Source organism: Pelmatolapia mariae, linkage group LG5 (assembly GCF_036321145.2).
Source record: "Pelmatolapia mariae isolate MD_Pm_ZW linkage group LG5, Pm_UMD_F_2, whole genome shotgun sequence".
In the NCBI taxonomy this organism is placed as follows: Eukaryota; Metazoa; Chordata; class Actinopteri; order Cichliformes; family Cichlidae; genus Pelmatolapia; species Pelmatolapia mariae.
Window position 1 is genome coordinate 35,415,235 of NC_086231.1, and position 21,350 is coordinate 35,436,584.

At 39.1% G+C, this 21,350-nt stretch overlaps 1 protein-coding gene across 1 annotated transcript in view; it reads right to left on the bottom strand.

The window, feature by feature from the left end:
- Positions 1-20,901, bottom strand: part of LOC134628163 (copine-9-like) — a 197,493-nt gene extending 176,592 nt beyond the window's left edge. Inside the window, exons 1-2 of the mRNA XM_063474871.1 lie at positions 20,664-20,901; positions 5,937-5,977 (exon numbers count right to left, since the gene is read on the bottom strand). Of these exons, the coding sequence (XP_063330941.1) occupies positions 5,937-5,977; positions 20,664-20,740 (118 nt within the window). The 5' untranslated portion in view covers positions 20,741-20,901. The remainder of the gene's footprint in view (positions 1-5,936; positions 5,978-20,663) is intronic.
- Between the last annotated feature and the right edge of the window lie 449 nt (positions 20,902-21,350).

Here is a 21,350-nt window from a genome sequence, read left to right on the forward strand (position 1 = left end):
GTCCCCCTGCTCAACAACATATACCTACAGGCCCATTTTAAGTTTGCCAGTGAACATGATTCAGAGAAGGGTGGGGAAAACATGCTTTGGTCGAATCAAAACAAAACTGAGCACTCATCAACCCATATTTAGCCCAAGGCTGAATTTAGTCAAGTTTTGCTCTGGGATCAAACACTTATTTCACTCAATGACGTGCAAATCTTTTTATAACTGTTTTAAGGATTTTTTCTGGATATTTGGTTGATATTCTGTCTTTCTATTGAAATGAAACTACTATAATAATTGAAATATATCATTTGTCTGTAAGTGAGCAAATTTACAAATTCAGTAGTTTCAATTCAATTCAGTTCAATTCAATTTAATGTATACACCACTAAATCACAACAACAGTCACCTCAAGGTTCTTTATATTTTAAGGTAGACCTACAATAATACATACAGAGAAAAACCCAACAATCATATGACCCCCTATGAGCAAGCACTTTGGCGACAGTGGGAAGGAAAAACTTCCTTTTAACAAGAAGAAACCTCCGGCAGAACCAGGCTCAGGGAGGGGCGGGGCCATCTGCTGTGATTGGTTGGGGTGAGAGAAGGAAGACAGGATAAAGACATGCTGTGGATGAAATAGTTGTTTCTCCTGCTGTACTGGAGTATTTCTACAAATGTGAAGCCACAGTCATTCACACTGAAATGAGAATTGTCCCATTTTTTCTACAGACAAATCACCTATGCAATTCTAGTTAACTGGGTTAATATTAACAGTGGATTACATGCGAAGAGAACAAGAGCAAAGGATGCTATCAAGATATTTTCTTACAGTCTGTGACAAAATTAGCTGCAGCCGAAACATGATTCTTTCTTTTTGCTGCACTACTGAATAGAGAAAAGACTGCAGAATTCATTTTAAATAAGATACTTGTAAAGTGCAGCATCCTCTGCTGTATGGTGAAACTCTCCAACTATGTCAGTGCTGTCAGTAGCAGAAGAGACACTTAGTGGTGCGCTAGGAATTTACAAATGAACTTCAGCAACCCACACTTTTATCTCTTTGACTTTTAATATTCTAATCTTTCAAAGATGTGTCCCAAGAAACTGCATTTCTATGCAACTGAGTCATTTGACCAATTACATTTATTGGCTGAGTAATCAATGGTTGGATTACATTCAGAAAAGTACTATACAAAATACTATATCTTACTTATGATTACTGTCATTAATTTTGGATCCATCCTAATTAGTGATGTAGAACCAACAGTCCAAGCATGGACAGCATGGTAGCATAACTGTTAGCACTGTTGCTTCACAGCAAAACAAAAGTCCCAGGTCTGAATCCTGGCTTGAGCCCTTCTTTCTTTCCTGTGCCTGCATGTTTTTTCCATGTATTCAGGCTTCCTCCCTCAGTCCAAAGGCATACATGTTGACTGGTGTTTCCAATGTGGCTATTTGTAGCACTATATGAATGTTTGGTTAAAAATGTTGCTTGAGTTGTCAGTAAGATGTTTATAGTCTATAAACAGGAAATTTCATCTGTTACATGCAAAAGTTCGTTCTAATTATTTATGGATGAGGAACTAGCTGTTTACTCGCAGCCACTCAGAAGCATTAAAATATATTAGTAGTTCAAGTGTGGATTATGTTCAATCATTTTATCACTAGCTGCCAGTGCTTTGTGACATTATGAGTCTACAGCTGCACTGTCCTTTTGTGACTTGAGGACTGGGTCAAATAGAGGGATCTAACCAGGGACATGAAAGAGCTGAGGGGGCATTGTGGTCTGTCAGTCTAGCTTTCCCCTTTTCCTCAGTGGGGAGGAAGAGTTTGAAGTTCAGGACCCCATCTGACACAATCATTACCTTCCAGCACGACCCTCCACCCCCACCCAGCACAGGAACAAAGACTAATCTATGGGATGTGTCAGTAAAGCAGCCCTGGCCTGCGGAGAGACCGTATTTGATTCTTTGCCTTCAAAATCAGTGTCATTCAGTAGAATAACATACACTGTGGTTACACATCATAATGTAAATGATTAGTCAATGGATAGTACCTTTAACCGATGATTTCAACATTAAAACAAAGATGAGAAGCAACATATATATGGGATAATTGACAGAATCTTTATAATTCACGCATTATAATAAATCCTCCCTGCAATCTTTTTTCTGCCTTCCTCTCACTGACTTTCTAAAATGACACACGTGACAAATGCGCAGCCTGTTCAGAACAGTTGATCGCAGATGACATTTAAATTTTCTTTCTTGCATATGAATCAACATTGAGCAAAAATCAAAGAGTTTACCTGAGGTTCTTTGGCTTCATGGAGCTTTGTGGTAATTACTGAGTCTAAACAAGATGGGAAAAATTCTCTAATCTGTGTTGATGAAAGAGATCCAAATCTACAATCTCACATTAGATAATTAGGCTTCTATCGGGACTCGTGAGAGTTCGTTAGGGAACTGTGAGACTGCTCTGGTACTGTCAGGTTGCATGTAAACACAACACTTTGCAGTCTTAGGAGATGTTACATCAAACAAACCTCAACTGAAAACTACAAAATTTCATATAACATAAAGGATGAAGCACTAAAAGTTGATTTTATCTTAAAAGTGCCAAAAGAAATGTCCACTAAGGCAGTTTGAGCGGTTCAGCTGTTAATTTGAGGAAGAGGGTGCACATCAGTGCTTCATTATTTCTCTTGATTAACATACTGTATCTATAGGACACAGTCAACAGGGTCTGCTCAGCAATCTCAACTATTTGATTTGGCTAGTCAGACAAATTGACAGCATATGTTTTCAAGCAACGATGCAAGGTTGGAAAAAGTGAAGAATTCTCTGCAATACTGCAGTTCTTCCCGTAAGCTAACGATTTCAGATTCAACATGAGTGAAAGAAAACTCTGCGACAGACTGGCGACCTGGATGGATGGATGGATGGATGGATGGAAGAAAACTGCTCACACTTCTATTCTGTCCTCTCTGGGTTTGGATACTGTGGCCTTTTCACTTTTGAAGACTCTTGTTTAGTCTCTGCGTTATAGTTTTAGACTCAACCCTAATCATAAGCTATGACCCTCCACATGAAGTAGGATTCACAATGGACCCACAATATACTGCCAGAAGTATTGACTAATCCATCCGAATCACTGAATTCAGGTGCTTTCCAATTACTTTTATGGCCACAGGTGTATAAATTAACCTAGGCACGCAGACTGCTGCTTCTACAAACATTTGTGAAAGATTGGGTCACTCTCAGAAATTCAGTGCGGTACCTTGATGGGATGCCAACAACTCGGCTCTTCTCTTCTCTCCCCCATAGTTTTGTTTTATCTTGGTCTCACTGTCCTCTCATTTTTTCTTTTCTCTTTCCCTTCATCCCTCAGCTTCCTCGCTGAGCCTGGTTCTGGCAGAGGTCTCTTCCCGTTAAAAGGAACTTCCTTCCCACTGCCATCAAGTACTGTTGGGGTTTTCCCTCCAATATCGTAGGGTCCTTGCTTTTCATGTGCTCTGAGGTTGTGAAGTGGCGCTATATAAATAAAACTGAATTGAACTGAATTTAATTATTTCTCTCTTAGATTCAACAACAGAAGTGAGTGGAACTCTCGCAGGAGGAAAAACTAATAACACACTAAATTTCTCTGTTTTAATAAAAATTTTATGCTTCAACCCGTGTTTGATTGAAAGGCCACTTATTGGTTTAATCCAATCAACAGCAAGTAGTGATTGTTTTTTGTTGGGGTTTTTTGGCAACTTAATAAGCCAGGTTGTTTTTCCTTCTGTCCTCTTCAGTCTGTTGAGTCATCAGCTATAACACTTCAATGCAACTGACAATAAAAAATGATATTAAGAAATATGTTGTCTGCGTCTTTTGACTCCAAGGTTCTTTTTTGTCTTACATGCTGCATCTCGTCAGCACTTTTCTTCTCTCCTTCCTAGCCTTTGAAATTGATTTTCTACTCAACTGTTGCTCAGTATAGCCTTGCTTTTTGTATCACCTTTTTCCCTGTTTTGTTCTTGACAACTCAAGTAAAGATGAAACACTGACTCGTGAATAAGAGTCCTGTCTGCTTTTTACGTACCTAGTAAATAACATTAAATAGGTCAAAATTTAAGTTGCAGTCCACTAAGTGGGTTTAAATCTGGGTGCTTAGAGTAAACCTTGATGCCATAGCTGTAGTGCTGCTGTAGCACAATGGAGTGACACTCTTCCACATTTTTCTCCAAGAACATTTTCTGAATGGTCAGAGTGGTTGTATTGATGGTTGAGATTTATGATTTTAATTTATACCCTAACAGAAAGAAAACATAGCATCTACAACTTACGTAATTATTGCTTATATTTATTTTATTTCATTATTATTTGATCAGAAGGTTGGTGGTTCGATCCCTGGCTCCTCCAGTCTGCATGCCAAGTATCCTTGGGCAAGATACTAACTCCAAGTTGATCTCCAATGCATCCATCGGCGTATGAATGTTAGTTAGTAAGCACTTAAAAGCACAGAAGGAAGTGACTGGGTGTGATTGGTTGAATGTGGCATGTTGTAAAGCGCTATATAAGAATAGTCCATTTACCAAAGCAAAGATATATAAGGAACGTGTAATGGCTGACTACACTCATCAGACAAGAGGAGCTGAAATGAGGCTGGATCAACAAATATTTGTATGATGTTGTCAAAGCTAGTCTAACATTTAACCATGTGCTTGGCTGTAGTTTACTAATGCATGCAAATCTGTGTTTATAAGTCATCAGTCTTTCATTGGGCTGTACTGTATACTGCGTATATTGCACTGCCTGTTTACTGAAACATATTCCAGTTATAGTTATACTATGGACATAATGTGCAGACTCTCAGCTTTCATTTGAGGGTATCCACATTCAAACTGGATGAAGGGTTTAGGAGTTTCAGCTACTTAACATGTGCCATCCTCTTTTTAAAGGGACCAAAAGTAAGTGGACAGTTTACTCAAAGGCTATTTCACGGACAGGTGTGGGCAGTTTCTTCATTATGTCAAGACTGTAGATGTTGTGAATATTATCAGTTAAGCAGACAAAAGACCTGTGGTTGATTTGAGGTGTGGAGCTTGCATTTAGAAGATTTTGCGTTGAACAGACAACATGCGGTCAAACAAGCTTTCTTTGAACAAATGAAACCAAGACTAACCTCTACCAGAATGACGGCAAGAAAAAAGTTAGAAGCTACATGCGTCTACATAGAAAACAGTCAGGATCTCTTTATTTTTGACTGTAAACTCCATAATCAGAGAATGAGGGGTAACTAAGGGGTAACTTCTCTGGGTGCAGGACTTTAGATTTTATGGAAGTTGATTGGAAACTATGTTTATTTGGTAAACTGTGGTCATTACTAGAGTCAGGAGGATAAACTAGGAAACGCTCAAGCTTCTGACTTGAATGACTGACTTAAACAATGATTGAAAAGGTGCATTGACAGATAAGAAAACGGATCCAGAGAAGCCTTTCATTTTCAATTAGTTTTTTGGCATTTGTGCATTTTGCTTTGTTTCCTCCATTCTTTTGTTGCATTAAGTTGCAGATGCAGCTGCTGTCTCTAAAAGTTACTATAATATAATCACATTCAATGTGTGGGCCCAGCAACTGCAAAGTGTCACTCAGGCTCCAATGATTAGTCACCCTTAATGAGGACCAACTTAATTAAGAGTCCTTCCCATTCGATCCCAAGATGCAGGTTTTCATTCAGTCAGTAGCTATTCTGCGTGTGTAAGCGCTGTGGGAGACAGTCACTATATTACTGCTCACTGATGCTCTAAGTGTGGAATTAACATGCAAAAGGTAGTGATTTAATAAACACTGCATGAGACAGAACAGTTCCAAGGCATCAGAGAATACAAAATCATATCAGAGGAGTAATTACACAGATGAATGATGAATGTGAAGAATCAGTGTGAGAGAGAAGGCAGTTACCTGGATCTGACTTGGAGAAGGTGTCCATGTCTAACAGGTTCCTGCAACAAAAAAGTGTTTAAGACAGAAGCATCAAAGTGCTGCAAGGCTAAATGGTTCATGATAAGTTTAACAGCATGACAAAATCTTTCATGTGTTCATAGTCAAGTTCTAAAAAGCATTGAAAGTCCTTTCTTTCAAACTCTCTCTCAGCACTGTAAAAAGGACGGCTCTTACAACAGAAGCATAGTGCACTCTGTGTACTGTATATATGTGCAGTCGTATGTTAGTATCACCTTTTAGAGAACTCTGCTTTCAAGAGTGTAACTATGGTTAGATTAAGAAACTGCTAATGCTACAAAATAGAGGCACATGAATGGTTCCTTGTTTGTTGGTGTAGAAGAAATATTACAACAATACACAAATGCCTTAATTAGCTGACTATAACTGCACAATATCGTGAAAATGCCTACAATGTTAACTGTCACAGCCTCAGTGAAGTTCTTCTATAAGATTTATCCAAATAAACTTTAATTCCAGTGGAAATATTACTGCATACATATCCAAAACCAATCAAATCAGGTTTTTGTAAAAAGAAAAAAACAACAATTAAAAGCTAAATACATTCTGAAGTGAACTAAGATCATGTACCACATGGTTTTTACCACAGTGACAGCAGGTCATACACTAGAAACGTGCTATTTCCTTCATCATTTTGTTCCTGCAGGAAGAAAAATGAATCTCACACACACACACTCACACAAACACGAAGAGCCACACTTGTGTGTCAAATCATTGCCGGGATTACAACCCAATTTCCGTCTAACAACCTGACACATTACTGAGAACCGCCTGTGATATCAAACAGCGTTCGATAAAGAGCTGAGATGTGGGAGATGACAGATTGAAACATTGCCCTCTTGAGGACTTGGAGCTGTCAGGGTGATGAGGGTGACTACGGGGAGCACACATCCTCGCATGTTCACACTGTTCTGTTCGTGTCTGAATACAGTATGTTCACGTTCATGTGTGGGCATCAGTAAAACAGCCCTCGCCTGTCAGCACACTGTGGCAGCTTGTAGTGCTATAAAACAACCATACGAGTACCCCACGCAGATGATTTTATCCTACGGTTTTTGCCTTTTTTGGAGGACATTTTTCTCCCTTAATTAGAGAAGCAGACTCAGTAACGATACCAAATAAACCTGGAACTTTCAGTTTGTACCAAGATGCAAGAAAACCTAATAAAAGATTCACAAATACGAGTAGTCCTAAAAAGCCATACACATAATACTGTTCATTCAATTTGTCTGGAAAGCAATCAACAACATTTAAATAGCTATTTAATATAATTCTTTTCCACCATGAGCCCAAGATGGTAGCAGGCTAAATGTCAATAGATAGGCAGAGCTGTGAGAATAAGCTTGTCAATCTTCAGTCTAGTCTCAGTTAACAATAGCACACTCTTTCAAAGAGGATCCCAAAAGAACAGAAAGCCTTTAAAAACTTGCGCTCCCACATGTTGCATCGTCTTTGTAATAGAAAACACAATGTTGTTTACCAAGCAGGCATCCCAACAGTTTGTAGCACACACTCTCTGACAGCAGCTGGTTTGGCACTTGCTTCACACCACTTTTTAGAAGTCTTGACTTCACTTTATTTACCATCCAACATGGAGTAAAACTAGGTGATTGTGAATAAACTGTTCCATCCTTTTAGATCTTTTGATTTTTAGAGACTGGGGGAGCCCAGGCTAGAGTACACTTCAGTGCTTAGATCTATAATTTAACCTAATGTGAGTCATTAAACCTGAGCAAGTACTTTGATGCTGCCACAGCTTACCTACAAACTTGATGACTGTAACTTAGCAGTATTCATTTTCTGTCACTGCACCAGCTTCTCTCACACAGAGCAGGGATCACTTCTAATAACAAACCTGTCAAACTGTTAAAAGCTTCATTCTAATTGACGACTTTGGTTTGTGTCAGCTCTTGCTGTGGCTTCTGACACACACACACATACACACACACACTCATTTTCATATCTTGGGGTGGCTGTAGAGGTAGAGCAGGTCAGCCGCTGATCGGAAGGTTGGTGGTTCGATTCCTGGCTTCCCCAGTCTGCATGCTAAATATCCTTGGGCAAGATTCTAACCCCATGTTGCTCTCCGATCCATTGGAGTGTGAATGTGTGTGAATGTTAGATAGGCACTAACAGCTTAGAAAAAGTGCTGGTGTGATTGGGTGAATGAATTAGTTGTATAAGCGCTATATAAGAACCAGTCCATTGTTGACATGTCACGAACCCTAACCATCAAAACTGGTCACATTTAACCCTCAGCCTAAACCTAACCATAACCTAATTACAACAACAGTCACCTCAAGGTTCTTTAGATTTTAAGGTAGACCTACAATAATACATACAGAGAAAAACCCAACAATCATATGAGCCCCTATGAGCAAGCACTTGGTGAGAGTGGGAAGGAAAAGCTCTGTTTTAACAGGAAGAAACCTCCGGCAAAACCAGGCTCAGGCAGGGACCGCCATCTGCCGCGACTGTTTAGGAGTGAGGGGAGGGAGACAGTACAAAAGACAAACTCTAGAAGAGAGCCAGCAATGAATCATTAGAGAGAACAAGCTTTCATGCTTTGTTTAGATCCATCCTTTTACTCAGAAAGCAAAGAACCCTTCTTTGAAGCTTAACATCTGTTAGATACTAATCTCATTTAAGAGACAAGTTTTTTCTTGTAACGTGGCCTTGTGTTTGAAACCTTCAGGACATGATATGAGAGAAGCTGGGTTGCCCATCAGAGCCCTCGCCTGCTGACATTGACATTCTCCCACTGAGAAGTCCTGGCTCCCCGTGTTCGCTGACCTGCCTGGCATTTCACTCCTAAAGTGCTGCCAATGTCACTTTTTAGCATCATAACATCAGCCACACTGCACAGCCATCACCATTTGAGAGCGCTGCATCGATGCAGCTCTCAAAAGCCTTCACAAAAGAAGAGTAAAACCTTCTAATGCTGATATGAGTTTTTCTCTCTTCAGTTAATAATTACAGTCTATCTAATTAACTAATTATCTAATGAAAAACATTTTTAAACATACTAATGCTAGGACAAGATGGCACCAGGGTTACTACATGGTACATCTAAGTATGCACTTCTTTAATGTCCTAACAAAGGACTGTCCTTGAACTGCAATGGCTCACTAATTCTGTTACCAGAGACAGTTTTCACGGGGTCACGTAGTGCTTTTCCAGAGGTCCCTCTGTCTGCTTTGTCTCATATTTTTTTAAAAAATGTAACAAAGATTTGGGTAAAATATCAACTGGTCTTGTTGAGAGTTTCATTTGTGTATTTCAGAAAATGTCCTCCAAAGAAACAGGTGAAAAAACTCCATAATCGTGGAATGTGGAGGACTATGAACTAAAGGGACTATATGTGGGAGTTATATTTTTGCTACTGCAATTAACCTTTTCTAGTAAACATTTTAGAAAGCCATTGTAGTCTTTATGTGGAAAAAATGGTATCAATGGTGTTTAAGGAGAAATGATGCTCACAGCACCTTTGGATTCCTTTTTCCTGCAGAAATTAGTTTGGAAAAGATGCTCTTGTGACTTTCAGCATGTTATTAAAAGCACACGAGTCCCTTGAAATAAAGCCTGTTTTCCACAGGTGCCGTCTTCATAGTGTGTTCTTGAATAAGTCAGAAGTCGGAAATTAGGAGTTCCCAGTAGGATTTTTTTTTTTGGAACACCCCTTCAACTCAGATTTCCCACTCAGAAAGTTAGAGCAGACCAACATACCCCAAGTTAGTGATCCAAAATGGCAGCACTGAAGGTAAACAGTAGTAAAACTGTAAACATTTAATCTGTACTGCCACTGTTGTGTACTTTTGACACCGTAAATAAGCCATACACTGATCAGGCTCTTTACAGCAATGCCTTTTTAAAGCACAAAATTGAGTATTATGCTGCATTGCTAGTGATACCTAAATGCCTCTATCTTGCTAAGAAAACTAATCCTGTTTTCCCTGGCTCCCGAGTTCCGACATCCGAGGTATCTGGAACGTGCATCAAGCCAGTGTTTTCTTGCTATGAGGCAACAGTACTAATAATTGCATGAGATATAGATTACTTATAAAACATGAACCTGATTGAGGAGAAAACAAAGTCTTTCTGTTGCCACCAGAAAATCTTTACTTTGTAATGTATATTGGGGTTAATAGGTCATTTACTTGCAAGAGAACGCAGGTGATATATTTTCCCTTGTCTCATTCAAGCAATCCTGTGCCAGCAGTAATCACTGCAGACTGCAGGCAGGCTGCCACACTTGGCTTGTCTAATAGGATCTAGAGGAGCAGCATTTGGGGGGCAGGCAGGCAGCCACTTGTTTAAAAGGAGACAAAAAACACAGCTTCCCGCAACACTATCTGACTCCCTTTCTGACCCACATCCATAATGACACATCTGGCAGAGCGATTTCCACACACAGACTGTATACACCAAGTCATTTTCAGAGCTCTTCTTCAAGACAGATTCCATAATGTCAGTGACAAGTGGCAAGTCAAATCAGAGTTGCGTGTTTACACAGCAGAATTATGTTGTGTCATTACTCTTTTATGGTGATGTCAGAATACAAGGCCTGACTGCAGCGAAAAGAGCAACAAAAACACACTGCCATATTAACTCTTTCTTTGTAATATTACACAATATAAAGTGTCCCGAGGTGACAGTGAATTGGTGCTTTATATACTATTCTGAAAATGAATAGAACTCAATTGAATTCATATGTGTAATTCTAGTTTAAGTTAAATTCTTGGATTTGTTGTTCTTCATGGTTTTGGTTCTCTTTACTGTTTTCTGCTTGTGTTATATTTAAAGTTCCTTCCCTGTGTTCCATGGTTAGTTACTCTTGTCTCCGTGTTTGTAGTTCCCTAGGCCATGTCCACACTAATACGTTTTCATTTGAAAACATCTTTTTTCTCTCTGTTTTGGCCTTCTGTCCACACTGAGACAGCATTTTTGGTTGAGGAAAACTGAGCTTGAAAACGCTCTCCAAAGTGGATAAATTTGAAAACGCTGTTTTCGCGTTGCAGTGTGGACTGTGAAAGCTGATGCATTTTAGTCTGGTCTCCATGTCACAGTGTCAAGTCCGCGTCTCTGTGTATGTCTTTTGTTTCCTGTTTTCCTGTGACAATCTCGCGTCCGGTGCTCATTATTTTCAGTTTTGCTTCCTCCCCGTCTCGTTTTGTCAGATTAGTCCCAGCTGTGTTTCCCTCCTGTTTCCCCTTCCCTGGTTACTCCCCTGTGTTTCTCCCATGTGCTTGGTAATGTCCTAGTTCTTGGTTTCCCAGTTTAGTTTTCCAGTTTCCTAAGATTTCTGGTTTGAGTTTTCCGTGTCTCGAGTCTTGCGTTTGGGTCCTACCTCCTGCCTGCCACACAGCTAACCATGACAGAACGACGCAACAACGGACAAAGGAAAACACAGGGCTTAAATACACAAAGGAATAACGAGGGAAATGCTGGCAAAACTTCCACTTTTGTTGAATTTCTTTATTTCTCATCTGTTCTTGCTAGATTGTAGCATGATGTGTTGTTTCTGTAATGTCGAAGGAAGCTAAAGTATCCAGAGAGAACCCACACAGACACAGAAAAGACCTGACGGATTCAGACCCAGGACCTTCCTGCTTTGAGCCAACACTGCTAACCACCGTGCCACCAATACGGTATTGTACTGTTTCATAAAACCATCAATCATACCCAACTAAATTTGTCTCAATTTAATTGAATAACACACACACACACACACACACACACACACAACAAGAAGATTGTGCATTTCTATTTGTACATTATCCCTATTTTCTCCCCCCTTCCTTTTTTTTTCTCTTTGTCCTGCCTTTGCTGCCTTAGACATGGTCATACTATACCACCCATGCTGTAACAACTGTGATAACACAAACAGAAATGAATGAATAAACAGGTAAAAGAAACACATGAACAGGAGGAGCCTATAGAGAATTTATAAAGCTCATCTCAGGAAAGCAAACTGTGTTTGGAACAGCAATGCATTCAAATCATAATCAGGACAGGATTTAAAAGCTATAAATAAATTTGGCCAAATTTCAACAGCTGCTTGAAAAAAAAATTTCAATTAGTAGTAGAGATTTAGAAATTTAAACAGATGATTTTTAGCAAACACTGAATGTGTAATATAATATCATGTTCTAACTGTGAATGCTTACAAACTGGGCTGGTAATCAATTAGTTGGTAATGTTAGAAGCAGTGCTGGTAACTTCAGATATTTCTAATTATTTACTAGAAATCAATTGTTTAAATGCTCTGAATGACATTAGCTTTCACTCCTAAAATCACATCTTACAGTTTGTAGAATTCTTTCACAATTCAGTGAGCACCTGAATGTGCAATGATTAATCATAGCTCCTTTGAATTTTGCATAAAATATTTATCTTAAATCTTAACTACAGAAAACAAAATACTTATATATTCTTGTAGCCCTTCTTTCTTTCCATATCTCTAGCAGAACGTACAAATATGGGTGGTGGTCTCTATTTTTGTGCCAATGAGACGTCAAACAGCTGTAGCATAAAAAACACCTAAATTGCATTAGAGCAATCAGTTGAAGCTACTTGCCTGTTTTCCAATCAATGCACTCATCCTGCATAAAACAATGATTCTCATTTCCCCGTTTCACTCATGTCTAATCCATTTGAACAGAAATCCCAGTGTCAGCCATCTTAACCTCAATGGGAAAAGCAATCCCCTCATTACCAGCTGCAGTGGCTTTGATATGTAACACGACTGCTGTGCTGTTTGAGAAAGAAATCCCAACGGAAAAAACAATACCTGAAAATAGATCAGCTGGGACATCAAGTGCGTAGAGACGGATTTGTTTCTCAAGGAGCAAAACTGTCTTTATACTAAAAGCATGGATGACTTAATTGAAGATTTAAAGCAGCTAAGTCAAAGAGCAGGCGAGTCTTTTAAAAACAAGGTCGCATTTTCACCTCCAGGTAACCTCTACTGCAGATGTGTTGACATCTGCACAATAATGAGACAGAGTGCTACATGGAACCCTTTTAAAATCATCCAAATGTCAAGTATGTGTCAAAAGACATCAGGCAAGTCAGACCTGTATGGATTTTCTTAGACAAAGGGAGATGAAAGAGGCTCAGGTAGAAGGACGCGTATAGTGCTGCAGCTCAGATCAGACTCGGTTCAAAGGTCCGGCTTGTAGAGAGAGATGGCAGTTTCGAGAGGACCCAGAGTTAGCATCCACCTTTAAGATTTAAGTGTGTGTTTGCAGATCTGATAGGCTCATTTTCAGTACCATCACATGGACTACTCCAAATTTTTCCTGAACTTTTAAGGTGACTAAAATGTTACTTCTGGTTGATGGTTTGCATTTGTACACAATTTGTACAATGGTGCACTGACTGCTGTTGATCATTATGATTCACAACTTGAGACAAAGCTTGAGGCGAGACATGCACAAGCAGCAAGGCACATACACAATATTAGAGTTAGAGTAAGCAAAGCGATTATATTTTATAAGTTAACTGCTTGAAAAGAAAAAGCTATGAGTATATCAGAAACATCAAGCCCTAAACACCTACATTTCTAAACTTTCATGAATTATATTGTACTTATTGGCTGGAAAATAATTTCCCTGAGGCACACATCATGCTCATTGGCTAACAATTTGTCAGGTCATTAGCCAATAAACATGCCATGGTTTATCCTGTAATGATATTGTACAAAATTGACGTCACATTATCAGTGATGGGAATAACGCCGTTACAAGTAATGGCATTACTAACGGCTCCCGCAGGCGGCAATCACTTTCTGGTAGACGATCACTTTTTGGCACAACACCTGGAGCTCAGGGGAAAACAATGGCATGAGTGCTGCTGTTTGACTGAGGAAGAATAAAGTAGTCGTGGTAAGCCAATCACATGACCACTTCAGGATGACAAAGCAACAAGGTGATATATACCAGTTTTTAAATTGTGTTGATAGACCACGTAAAACCAGAGTCATGATAAACAATATATACGAGGCGTTTTTTCCTCAATAGTTTCGTCACGTTTACTGTCTAAGGACAGCGCCAGCAAGCACTCTGCTTATGGCCAAAAAAAAAAAAAAAAAAAAAAAGAAAAAAAAAAAAAAACACAGCCCGTTGGTGTTGGTGGAAAAATGTGTAACACACCCAAAGAAAGCTCCTAGGTCTGACCAACCGTCTCAGTCGTGGGCAAAATGATGACAGTCAATAAAATTCTAAAAGATAATTTATTGACAAAAATAATCATGAGATAAAAGATAAAACAGTCCAGTGTCCCTTTTATGAATCAAATAAAACACACAGTCCTAAGGCCAGAGCCAGCTATGCCACACGGCCAGTTGCACTCCATGTGTTGCCTTTAACAGGGTTAGAAGTTGTCCTTGGAGACCCACCACCCTGCAAGCATATAGCCAGTTGTCACTCCAGCCTCTGCAACTCTGTTGCCCTTAGGCTGTGGCATATATTAGGCCCTGGCCTGCACAGAGAGACAAAACGACACCTTCACAATAGAAGTCATAGCGCAAAACCCATCCATCTCAAACATATCCAATTTCATCACATTACATACCTGTACAGAGAGACAAAACGACACAGCAGTGTTTGTAGTGTGGGCTATAAGTAGACCAGTGTATCAGTGCAATCAAGTACACCTGCCTCTAATTAGCCCAACCCCATTACAGCCATTGGCTCACCAAAAATGTGACACACACACACACAACCACTCCCAACCCAGTGCAACTTCACACAATAATATGGAGCTGAATTAACACAGGCACACTAGTCTACCATGTTACAAATGCACCATGTCAAAGATGATATGGCGACAAGACATTTGGTTGTTTAGGAAGAGGGGGAAGTTTTAGGAGTGACGGCGAGAGAGAGAGAGAGAGAGAGAGAGAGAAAAAGAGAGAGAGCGAGTTTTGAGATGTGAGAGATTTGTGACATTTAGCGTGTTTGGAGTGTGTAGTTAATGTGTTGTCTTGTGTAGTTAGTGTGTAGTGTTGTGGATAGTTTTGTGTTGTGTGTCAGAACAATGAGGCGACTGCTGTCTCCAGGTAGAAACAGGAGCAGTGATACACCTGCTGCTGTCAGACCTGCAGGTATCAGGCTGTGATGTTCTCCTTTATAGTGGACAGAAATGTTTGGAGTGGCACAAATAATTTGTGTGGCATCTTATTGATGCAGAAAAGCTGATTGTTCTGTAAATAGTTTGAAATAGTTATAAAAAAAAAAGAGTAAAAGGTAAATGGCTGCAAATAACATTGTTGTTTGCAAAACTTGTGCATATGATTTTAAACTTGACAATTTATATTTGCATTTAAGGTTATGAAATATGATTTAATGAACATGTTTATGGTTGTTACAGTAAAAAATATCACTTTTTCTACTCGGATTTTATGTTTTTTGTCTGATTTTAGATCAATTGTGTTAATAGAGTATATCAAAATGAAAACATAACTGTAAATTCAGACACGTGAGGTTGTGCTGAAAAGGATGATACCAAACAAGACAAAGTAAATAGTTTTTAAAGGTGAAATGTAGAGGAAACATCAAACGTAGTCAAAAATGGCCAATTATACCCTGGACCCCAGAGAGTTAAACTTTTTTTTAAAGTAACGCAATAGTTACTTTTCAAGTAATTAATTACTTTTAGAATCTTGTAACTCAGTTACTTTTTTGAAGAAGTAATTAGTAACTATAATTCATTATTTTTTCAAAGTAACTTGCCCAACACTGCACATTATACACTATATAACCTGAAACAAGTGATATTATAAAGCCATCCTGAACAAGTTTAATGAGGTCATAAAGAAACGGAGAAGGGGGTCACCCTATCCTCCCAATAGAGGGAATGCAGGTCCAACAGCAGCCATCGATCACAAGATTAAAAGTAAAATTGCAAGTTTGTGTTTGTGTTATCCTCAAACAGCTGATAGGTTGTGTTACATTACCTTTCACAACTTAGAGACCAACAGATTTTAATGCACTGTAATCCTGGTTGCAGCTGTCTCTGCTGCTCTGCTGAAAATGCTCACCGGGCTCAAAAACATAGAAGTATGAGTATCACTGCTGACATACAGAGGCTTATTTGGCAGTGAATATGTTTCTTAAGAACTTGTCAAGTGCCATTTTCGACCACGGTATCTGGGACTTGATCATCCAAAGCCAAGAAACAATTCCAAAGTCATCAGCACTGGAAAATAAAAGGGAAATAATTGCCTTCTATTTGTTATGTGTGTTTTGCAAAAAAAATCTGTTTATATCATATGATTAGTTTTTAAACCCAAAAAGCCTTAAAATGCAACAAATCTATCATGGTTAAAATAGTCTTGAGTCACCCTCTTACTTACTCGTGAGGTCAAATAACAAATGGGAAGATACAAAATAGCACCGACACAATGGATTGAAATCCACCAACAGTAACAGGCAGAAAACCTCGCAGTGCAATTAGTTGTTTTGAACAAATAACCAAACATCAATGTGAAAGCAGCTTTGGGTCAAGTGTCACTGTGGTGTCTTTGGTGGAAATACTGACCTACTGAGGGGCCAATTAGCAGTTTGTGAGGAGGTCAAGCTACTCTATAGAAAGGATCCATCTGAATGGAACGCAGCCATAATTAACATGATTAAGGATCCCTGTGTTTAGAGAGTCACCGTTTCCTGTTGGGTCACTGATGTTTATCAGCATTATTGGTCACCCGTTCTGATGAATGGTGCTCAAAGCTTTAGCACCATAATGTTAACCATAACAAGGTTACTTCACTTTTTCAAAAACACAGTCTCCCTCTCCTGATGACTTACTTCTCTCCTTCTCTCCTTACTCACAGCTCCTGTGTGCTTGATCTGTATGCAGTGAGGATTCTTCTGGGGCCCACTGAGCCAACCCTATTCTGTCAGTGTCAGGGAGCTGAGAAAGCTCCCTTCTAAACCCTCTGGACTGCTGGTGCCCAGAGACACTGAGGTCCAGGAACAGCTTGTCACGATCAGCGTCTTCAGACTCTATCAGCATACAGACATGACCTAGGACATGGAAATGCTGCTGTCTGAGAGGATGCATGAACTTCTCTTTCAAAGTCTGACACAGGTGATCTATGCAGGAAGGACAGCCAGCTGAGGCTTCATGACAATTTTTGAAATTGCTTTTACCAATTTGTGGAACAAAAACAGCTCAATATATGAGATAGCTACCAACACATAACTCAGTCATTTCTTAGCTTTTATTGTTAACACATCACGAGAGTGGTGCTGGCTACTGCTGGAACGGAGCTAGTCAAGAGCAGTGAGACTAGTCGTGAAAGCGAAACAATTCCTTATAAAAAGATGTTGAGGATACTGCAACAACAGACATGGATGCTTAGTGGTCAAACACTTCATTATTGTTGAGGAAATTTGCTTAATTGAAATGCAAAAGACAGATATTTATAAGGCATCCAATTTTCTGTTATGTTTAGCTAAACAAATAATAAAAAAATAATAAATATTAAAAAATGTAAATAATAAAAAAATATCCATGCTGTCAGTTCATAATTAATAAAGCACACATTTAAAGTGCTGCACTTAAAGTGCTGCATAGGATTTATCAGTTAATATGAAAATTCTGATGTTAACATATATTTACAAGTATTTAAAAACTCAATTTACTAATATAGAGAAAACTAGAATTAGAGTTAGTCCCCCAAAACTTTGGCTTCCCTTGAAGGGTTCAAGTTTTAATTAAATATATTGAAGGCTTATTTTATAGAGTGCTGACCTGTATACATAACTTTTTAAGAAATTCTGTCAGTGTTTCCTTTTTGTAAAGCCTTTGAATAAGGGCTTTAACCAGGACCAAACTCAAAGGGTCTCCAGCTGCTCAGCCATAAATCTCACTGTCACTGTTTCCCCAACACTTCAGTTTTGACTTCCAAAGGGTAACAAACTCGATGCAAATGTGATTTACTGTGAGTGACAGAAAAAATGTAAAAGAAGACTACAGCGTGCAGAGAGGTCACTGACTGTTTTAAACCCACCCATAGCATATAACGAGCTATGATTAGTGTAGAGAAGCAGGTAAAAATCAATTTGCAAAATCAGAGCAGACACATTCTGGCAGTGCAAATGAAATAAGAGCTACCAGATTTGCCTGATTCCCACAGTGCCAAACACACGAACACACAAACACACAGAGTTTGCATGTTCTCTGTGTTCTCCGTGTTATTTGGGTTCTCTCCAGGTTTCCTCCCACAGTCCAAAGTCATGAACTTAGTGGGGTTGGGTTAAGTTGTCGTTCTAAATTGTCCAGTGTGAATGGTACATCTGTCCTGGCCCTGTGGCAGACTGGTGACCCTGTCCCTCGTCCTTTCTAGCACAGATTATCAATTAGTTCATTGATTTCTTTAATCTTCTTGCTATAACGAGCATAGCATACGTATGTTCATATATCTCCTCCTTAAAATGTAATAATTAACATCTAAATAAATGATCATCTCCCTGCAAATGCGATGTTGCAAATTGTTTACATTCATGATTGTTTCACATGTCATGTTCAATGTACGTCAACCATAAATAACCTAATGCTCACCAAAATTTGAGATGGAATTTTAAATATGGAGAAAGGTGCTGCAGGCCTGCAGTGTTAATAATAGTGTTCATAATTGTTATTACTGATTAGGTGATCGTCAGCTAGCAATAATCAAAAAGTGAATATTTGCTATGGGTAGTGCTATGTGCAAATAAAGAAGGCAATTCTATGTCTAAGTGCCTAAGGCGCGCACACACACACACTTATGAATATATGGGGGGAAACTCAGGGTTCAGTATCTTGTCCAAGGATATTTTGGCTTGCAGAATGGAGGAACTAGATGTCCATCACTGATCTTCTGCAGACGACTGACTCACCTCCTAAGCTACAGCCACAGAACTCTTTTTTTTTTTTTTTTAAATTTGGAGGAGAGCGAGGACCTGCAAACTGCCTAGAAATTAAAGATTAATTGGATTATAAAAAAGGAATGATATGGAAGAAGCCCAGGCAGTTGGAGCTCCTTAGGGCCTGGGACCATAATTCAGCCTTACGTGTCGCAAGTCTGTGTGCGTCAACAATGAGTGAGCTACTCAAACACACAGTTCAGTCATACAGTTTTGGACAATTAAATATTCTTTGGTAATGGTGGCTCTGTACACCACCACAGCAGATTTTAAATCAAACAATTAAGATGTGACTGAAGTGTAAATTTTCAGCTTTTATTCAGCTTTTATTAATTAATTTACAGCCAATTTTATAGAAATATCCCAGTTGTGAAATTCTCAAAAGTGATTGGACAAACTAACACAATGTTAAATATGATTGTTTTAACACAGGCAGCACGTCGGCGCACTGTTGCCTCACAACAAGAAGTTCCACCGTCTGACTGGAGTCTGTGTGGAGTTTGCATGTTCTCTCTGAGTTCTTTGGGTTCTTTGGGAAGGAAGGAAGGAAGGAAGGAAGGGTGAATGGGTGCTTTTGTATCTTTACCTGCTTAAATGTGTGTCAACGTTGCATTTCATAAATCCATTTTCAAAACATGTCATGGCTATTTGGAATGCCTATCTCAGTTAATTTTATGAAATCATATATGTGCATCTAAACTCCATCAGTGAGGCTGACTGAAAACAAGGCAGGTGACATTTCCTTAAGATTTCCTTGAAAAATGGCAACAGCACTTTGAAAATCTGAAAGAAAAATAACTAAAAACTTAGAGTAAAAAATGTGTCTTCTACACACCACATTGTGTGTTAAAGACATTAAAAGAGTGAGATTTCTTTACTCAGTGGGGTGAGACTTCTTTTTCTTGGTGAGCATATGTTGTTGTTTTAGTATTTTTTTCATCCAGTCCCTCTTTCTATCATTTTTTCCCCTGGAGTGGGGGAATTCATGAAATCTAAATATTGGAGGTCAAATGTACCTGAGTCAGCCTATGGGAGGAGATCATTCATCCTGCAGCATGAACTCCAGCGGACGTGTTTCGTTCATTTTTTTTATGTCGCTTAGCTTTTAGACCCTCTTCCTAGTACACATCAAAACTTTGACCACGTTTAAGCACCTTGCATACTTGTACATTTTATTCTCTTGCTCAATAGGCTCATTAAAAATACAAAATATTGAGATTTTAATAACTATTTACAAACTACTGCGTAACAGTGCTGGAGCGCAGTTTCCGTGCTCTGATATCCTGCTTATAAATTAAGATATAAAACAACTGAAAGAGACCATAACTTATATTATTTTTTTGAACACTGTTGAACACTGAACACTGTTGGCGTGCGAATCTTTTTCTTTTCTTTTTTAACAGATGGTACATTTAATATCTAGGCATTCATGTGATCTGAGAGTTGCACTCTCCGGAGCTCTCCGAGGCACTCGGAATAAATCCTGCTACGGTTGGTTGCTGCAACCCCACGCACTTAAACACCCACAGCACATGCAAATTCCTCCTTTGAGGAAAAAAAAGAGTTGTTTAGCGCAGGATAAAGACATGGAACACTGGAATGGAAACATGGAAAAGTGTATCGAGGGCAGAAAATTACGCACGAGAATATAGGATTGAATAAAAATAAAACAAACATCTGGAAGAAAAAAACTGACTTTAATTACAAACATCCAGTAATGTCTAAATCTGTCAGAGCACAAAGATCCGGGGCTTACCTGCAAGAAACGGTGATTTCAATCTTTGTAGCAGGTACGGTGGAGTTGAGTGGGTCGAAATCCCCTATTGTCGCCATGGCCGAGGCTATTTTTTATTTATTTATTTTCTTTAAATCAGTTGTTCTCAGTCCCTGAAGTTCGTACTTTTATTACAGCGCAAATTTTCCTTTGGCTATGTGTGTGTGTTCCATCAAACGGAGAGAGTGAATCGGCCGCCTCCGGTAGTAGTAGTTGTTGCCGCTGGAGCGCATCGGGTTAGGAGGCATACCTGAGGATGAGGCTTTCATTTACGGCGAGAGAGAGCGAGAGAGAGAGAGAGCGAAGCTGACAGAACCGGATGCTCAAGCTCCTCTGCGCCTCTTTCCTCTTAATTCCATCGCCAGGTGGAGACAGACATCCACAAATCTTTCAGCCGTATTTGGGCTCGACAAGAAATCTGGTATGGAAAGTGATCTGTGCCAAAAAACAAAAGGGAGTCTATGCAAAGAAAGACCTTTTCAAGAACATTATAAGATTGTTTTATATTTATATACACACAGATCGCTATTTATATTTTTAAAACAAACTGAGGCAAAACCATATGGGACACCATTTGTAAACTGAAACATGCTGAAATTTACGGCAACATTTTTCCACATTTAACCTTATAAAACATGTTTTTTCGAGTCACTTTTACAAATTAATTTG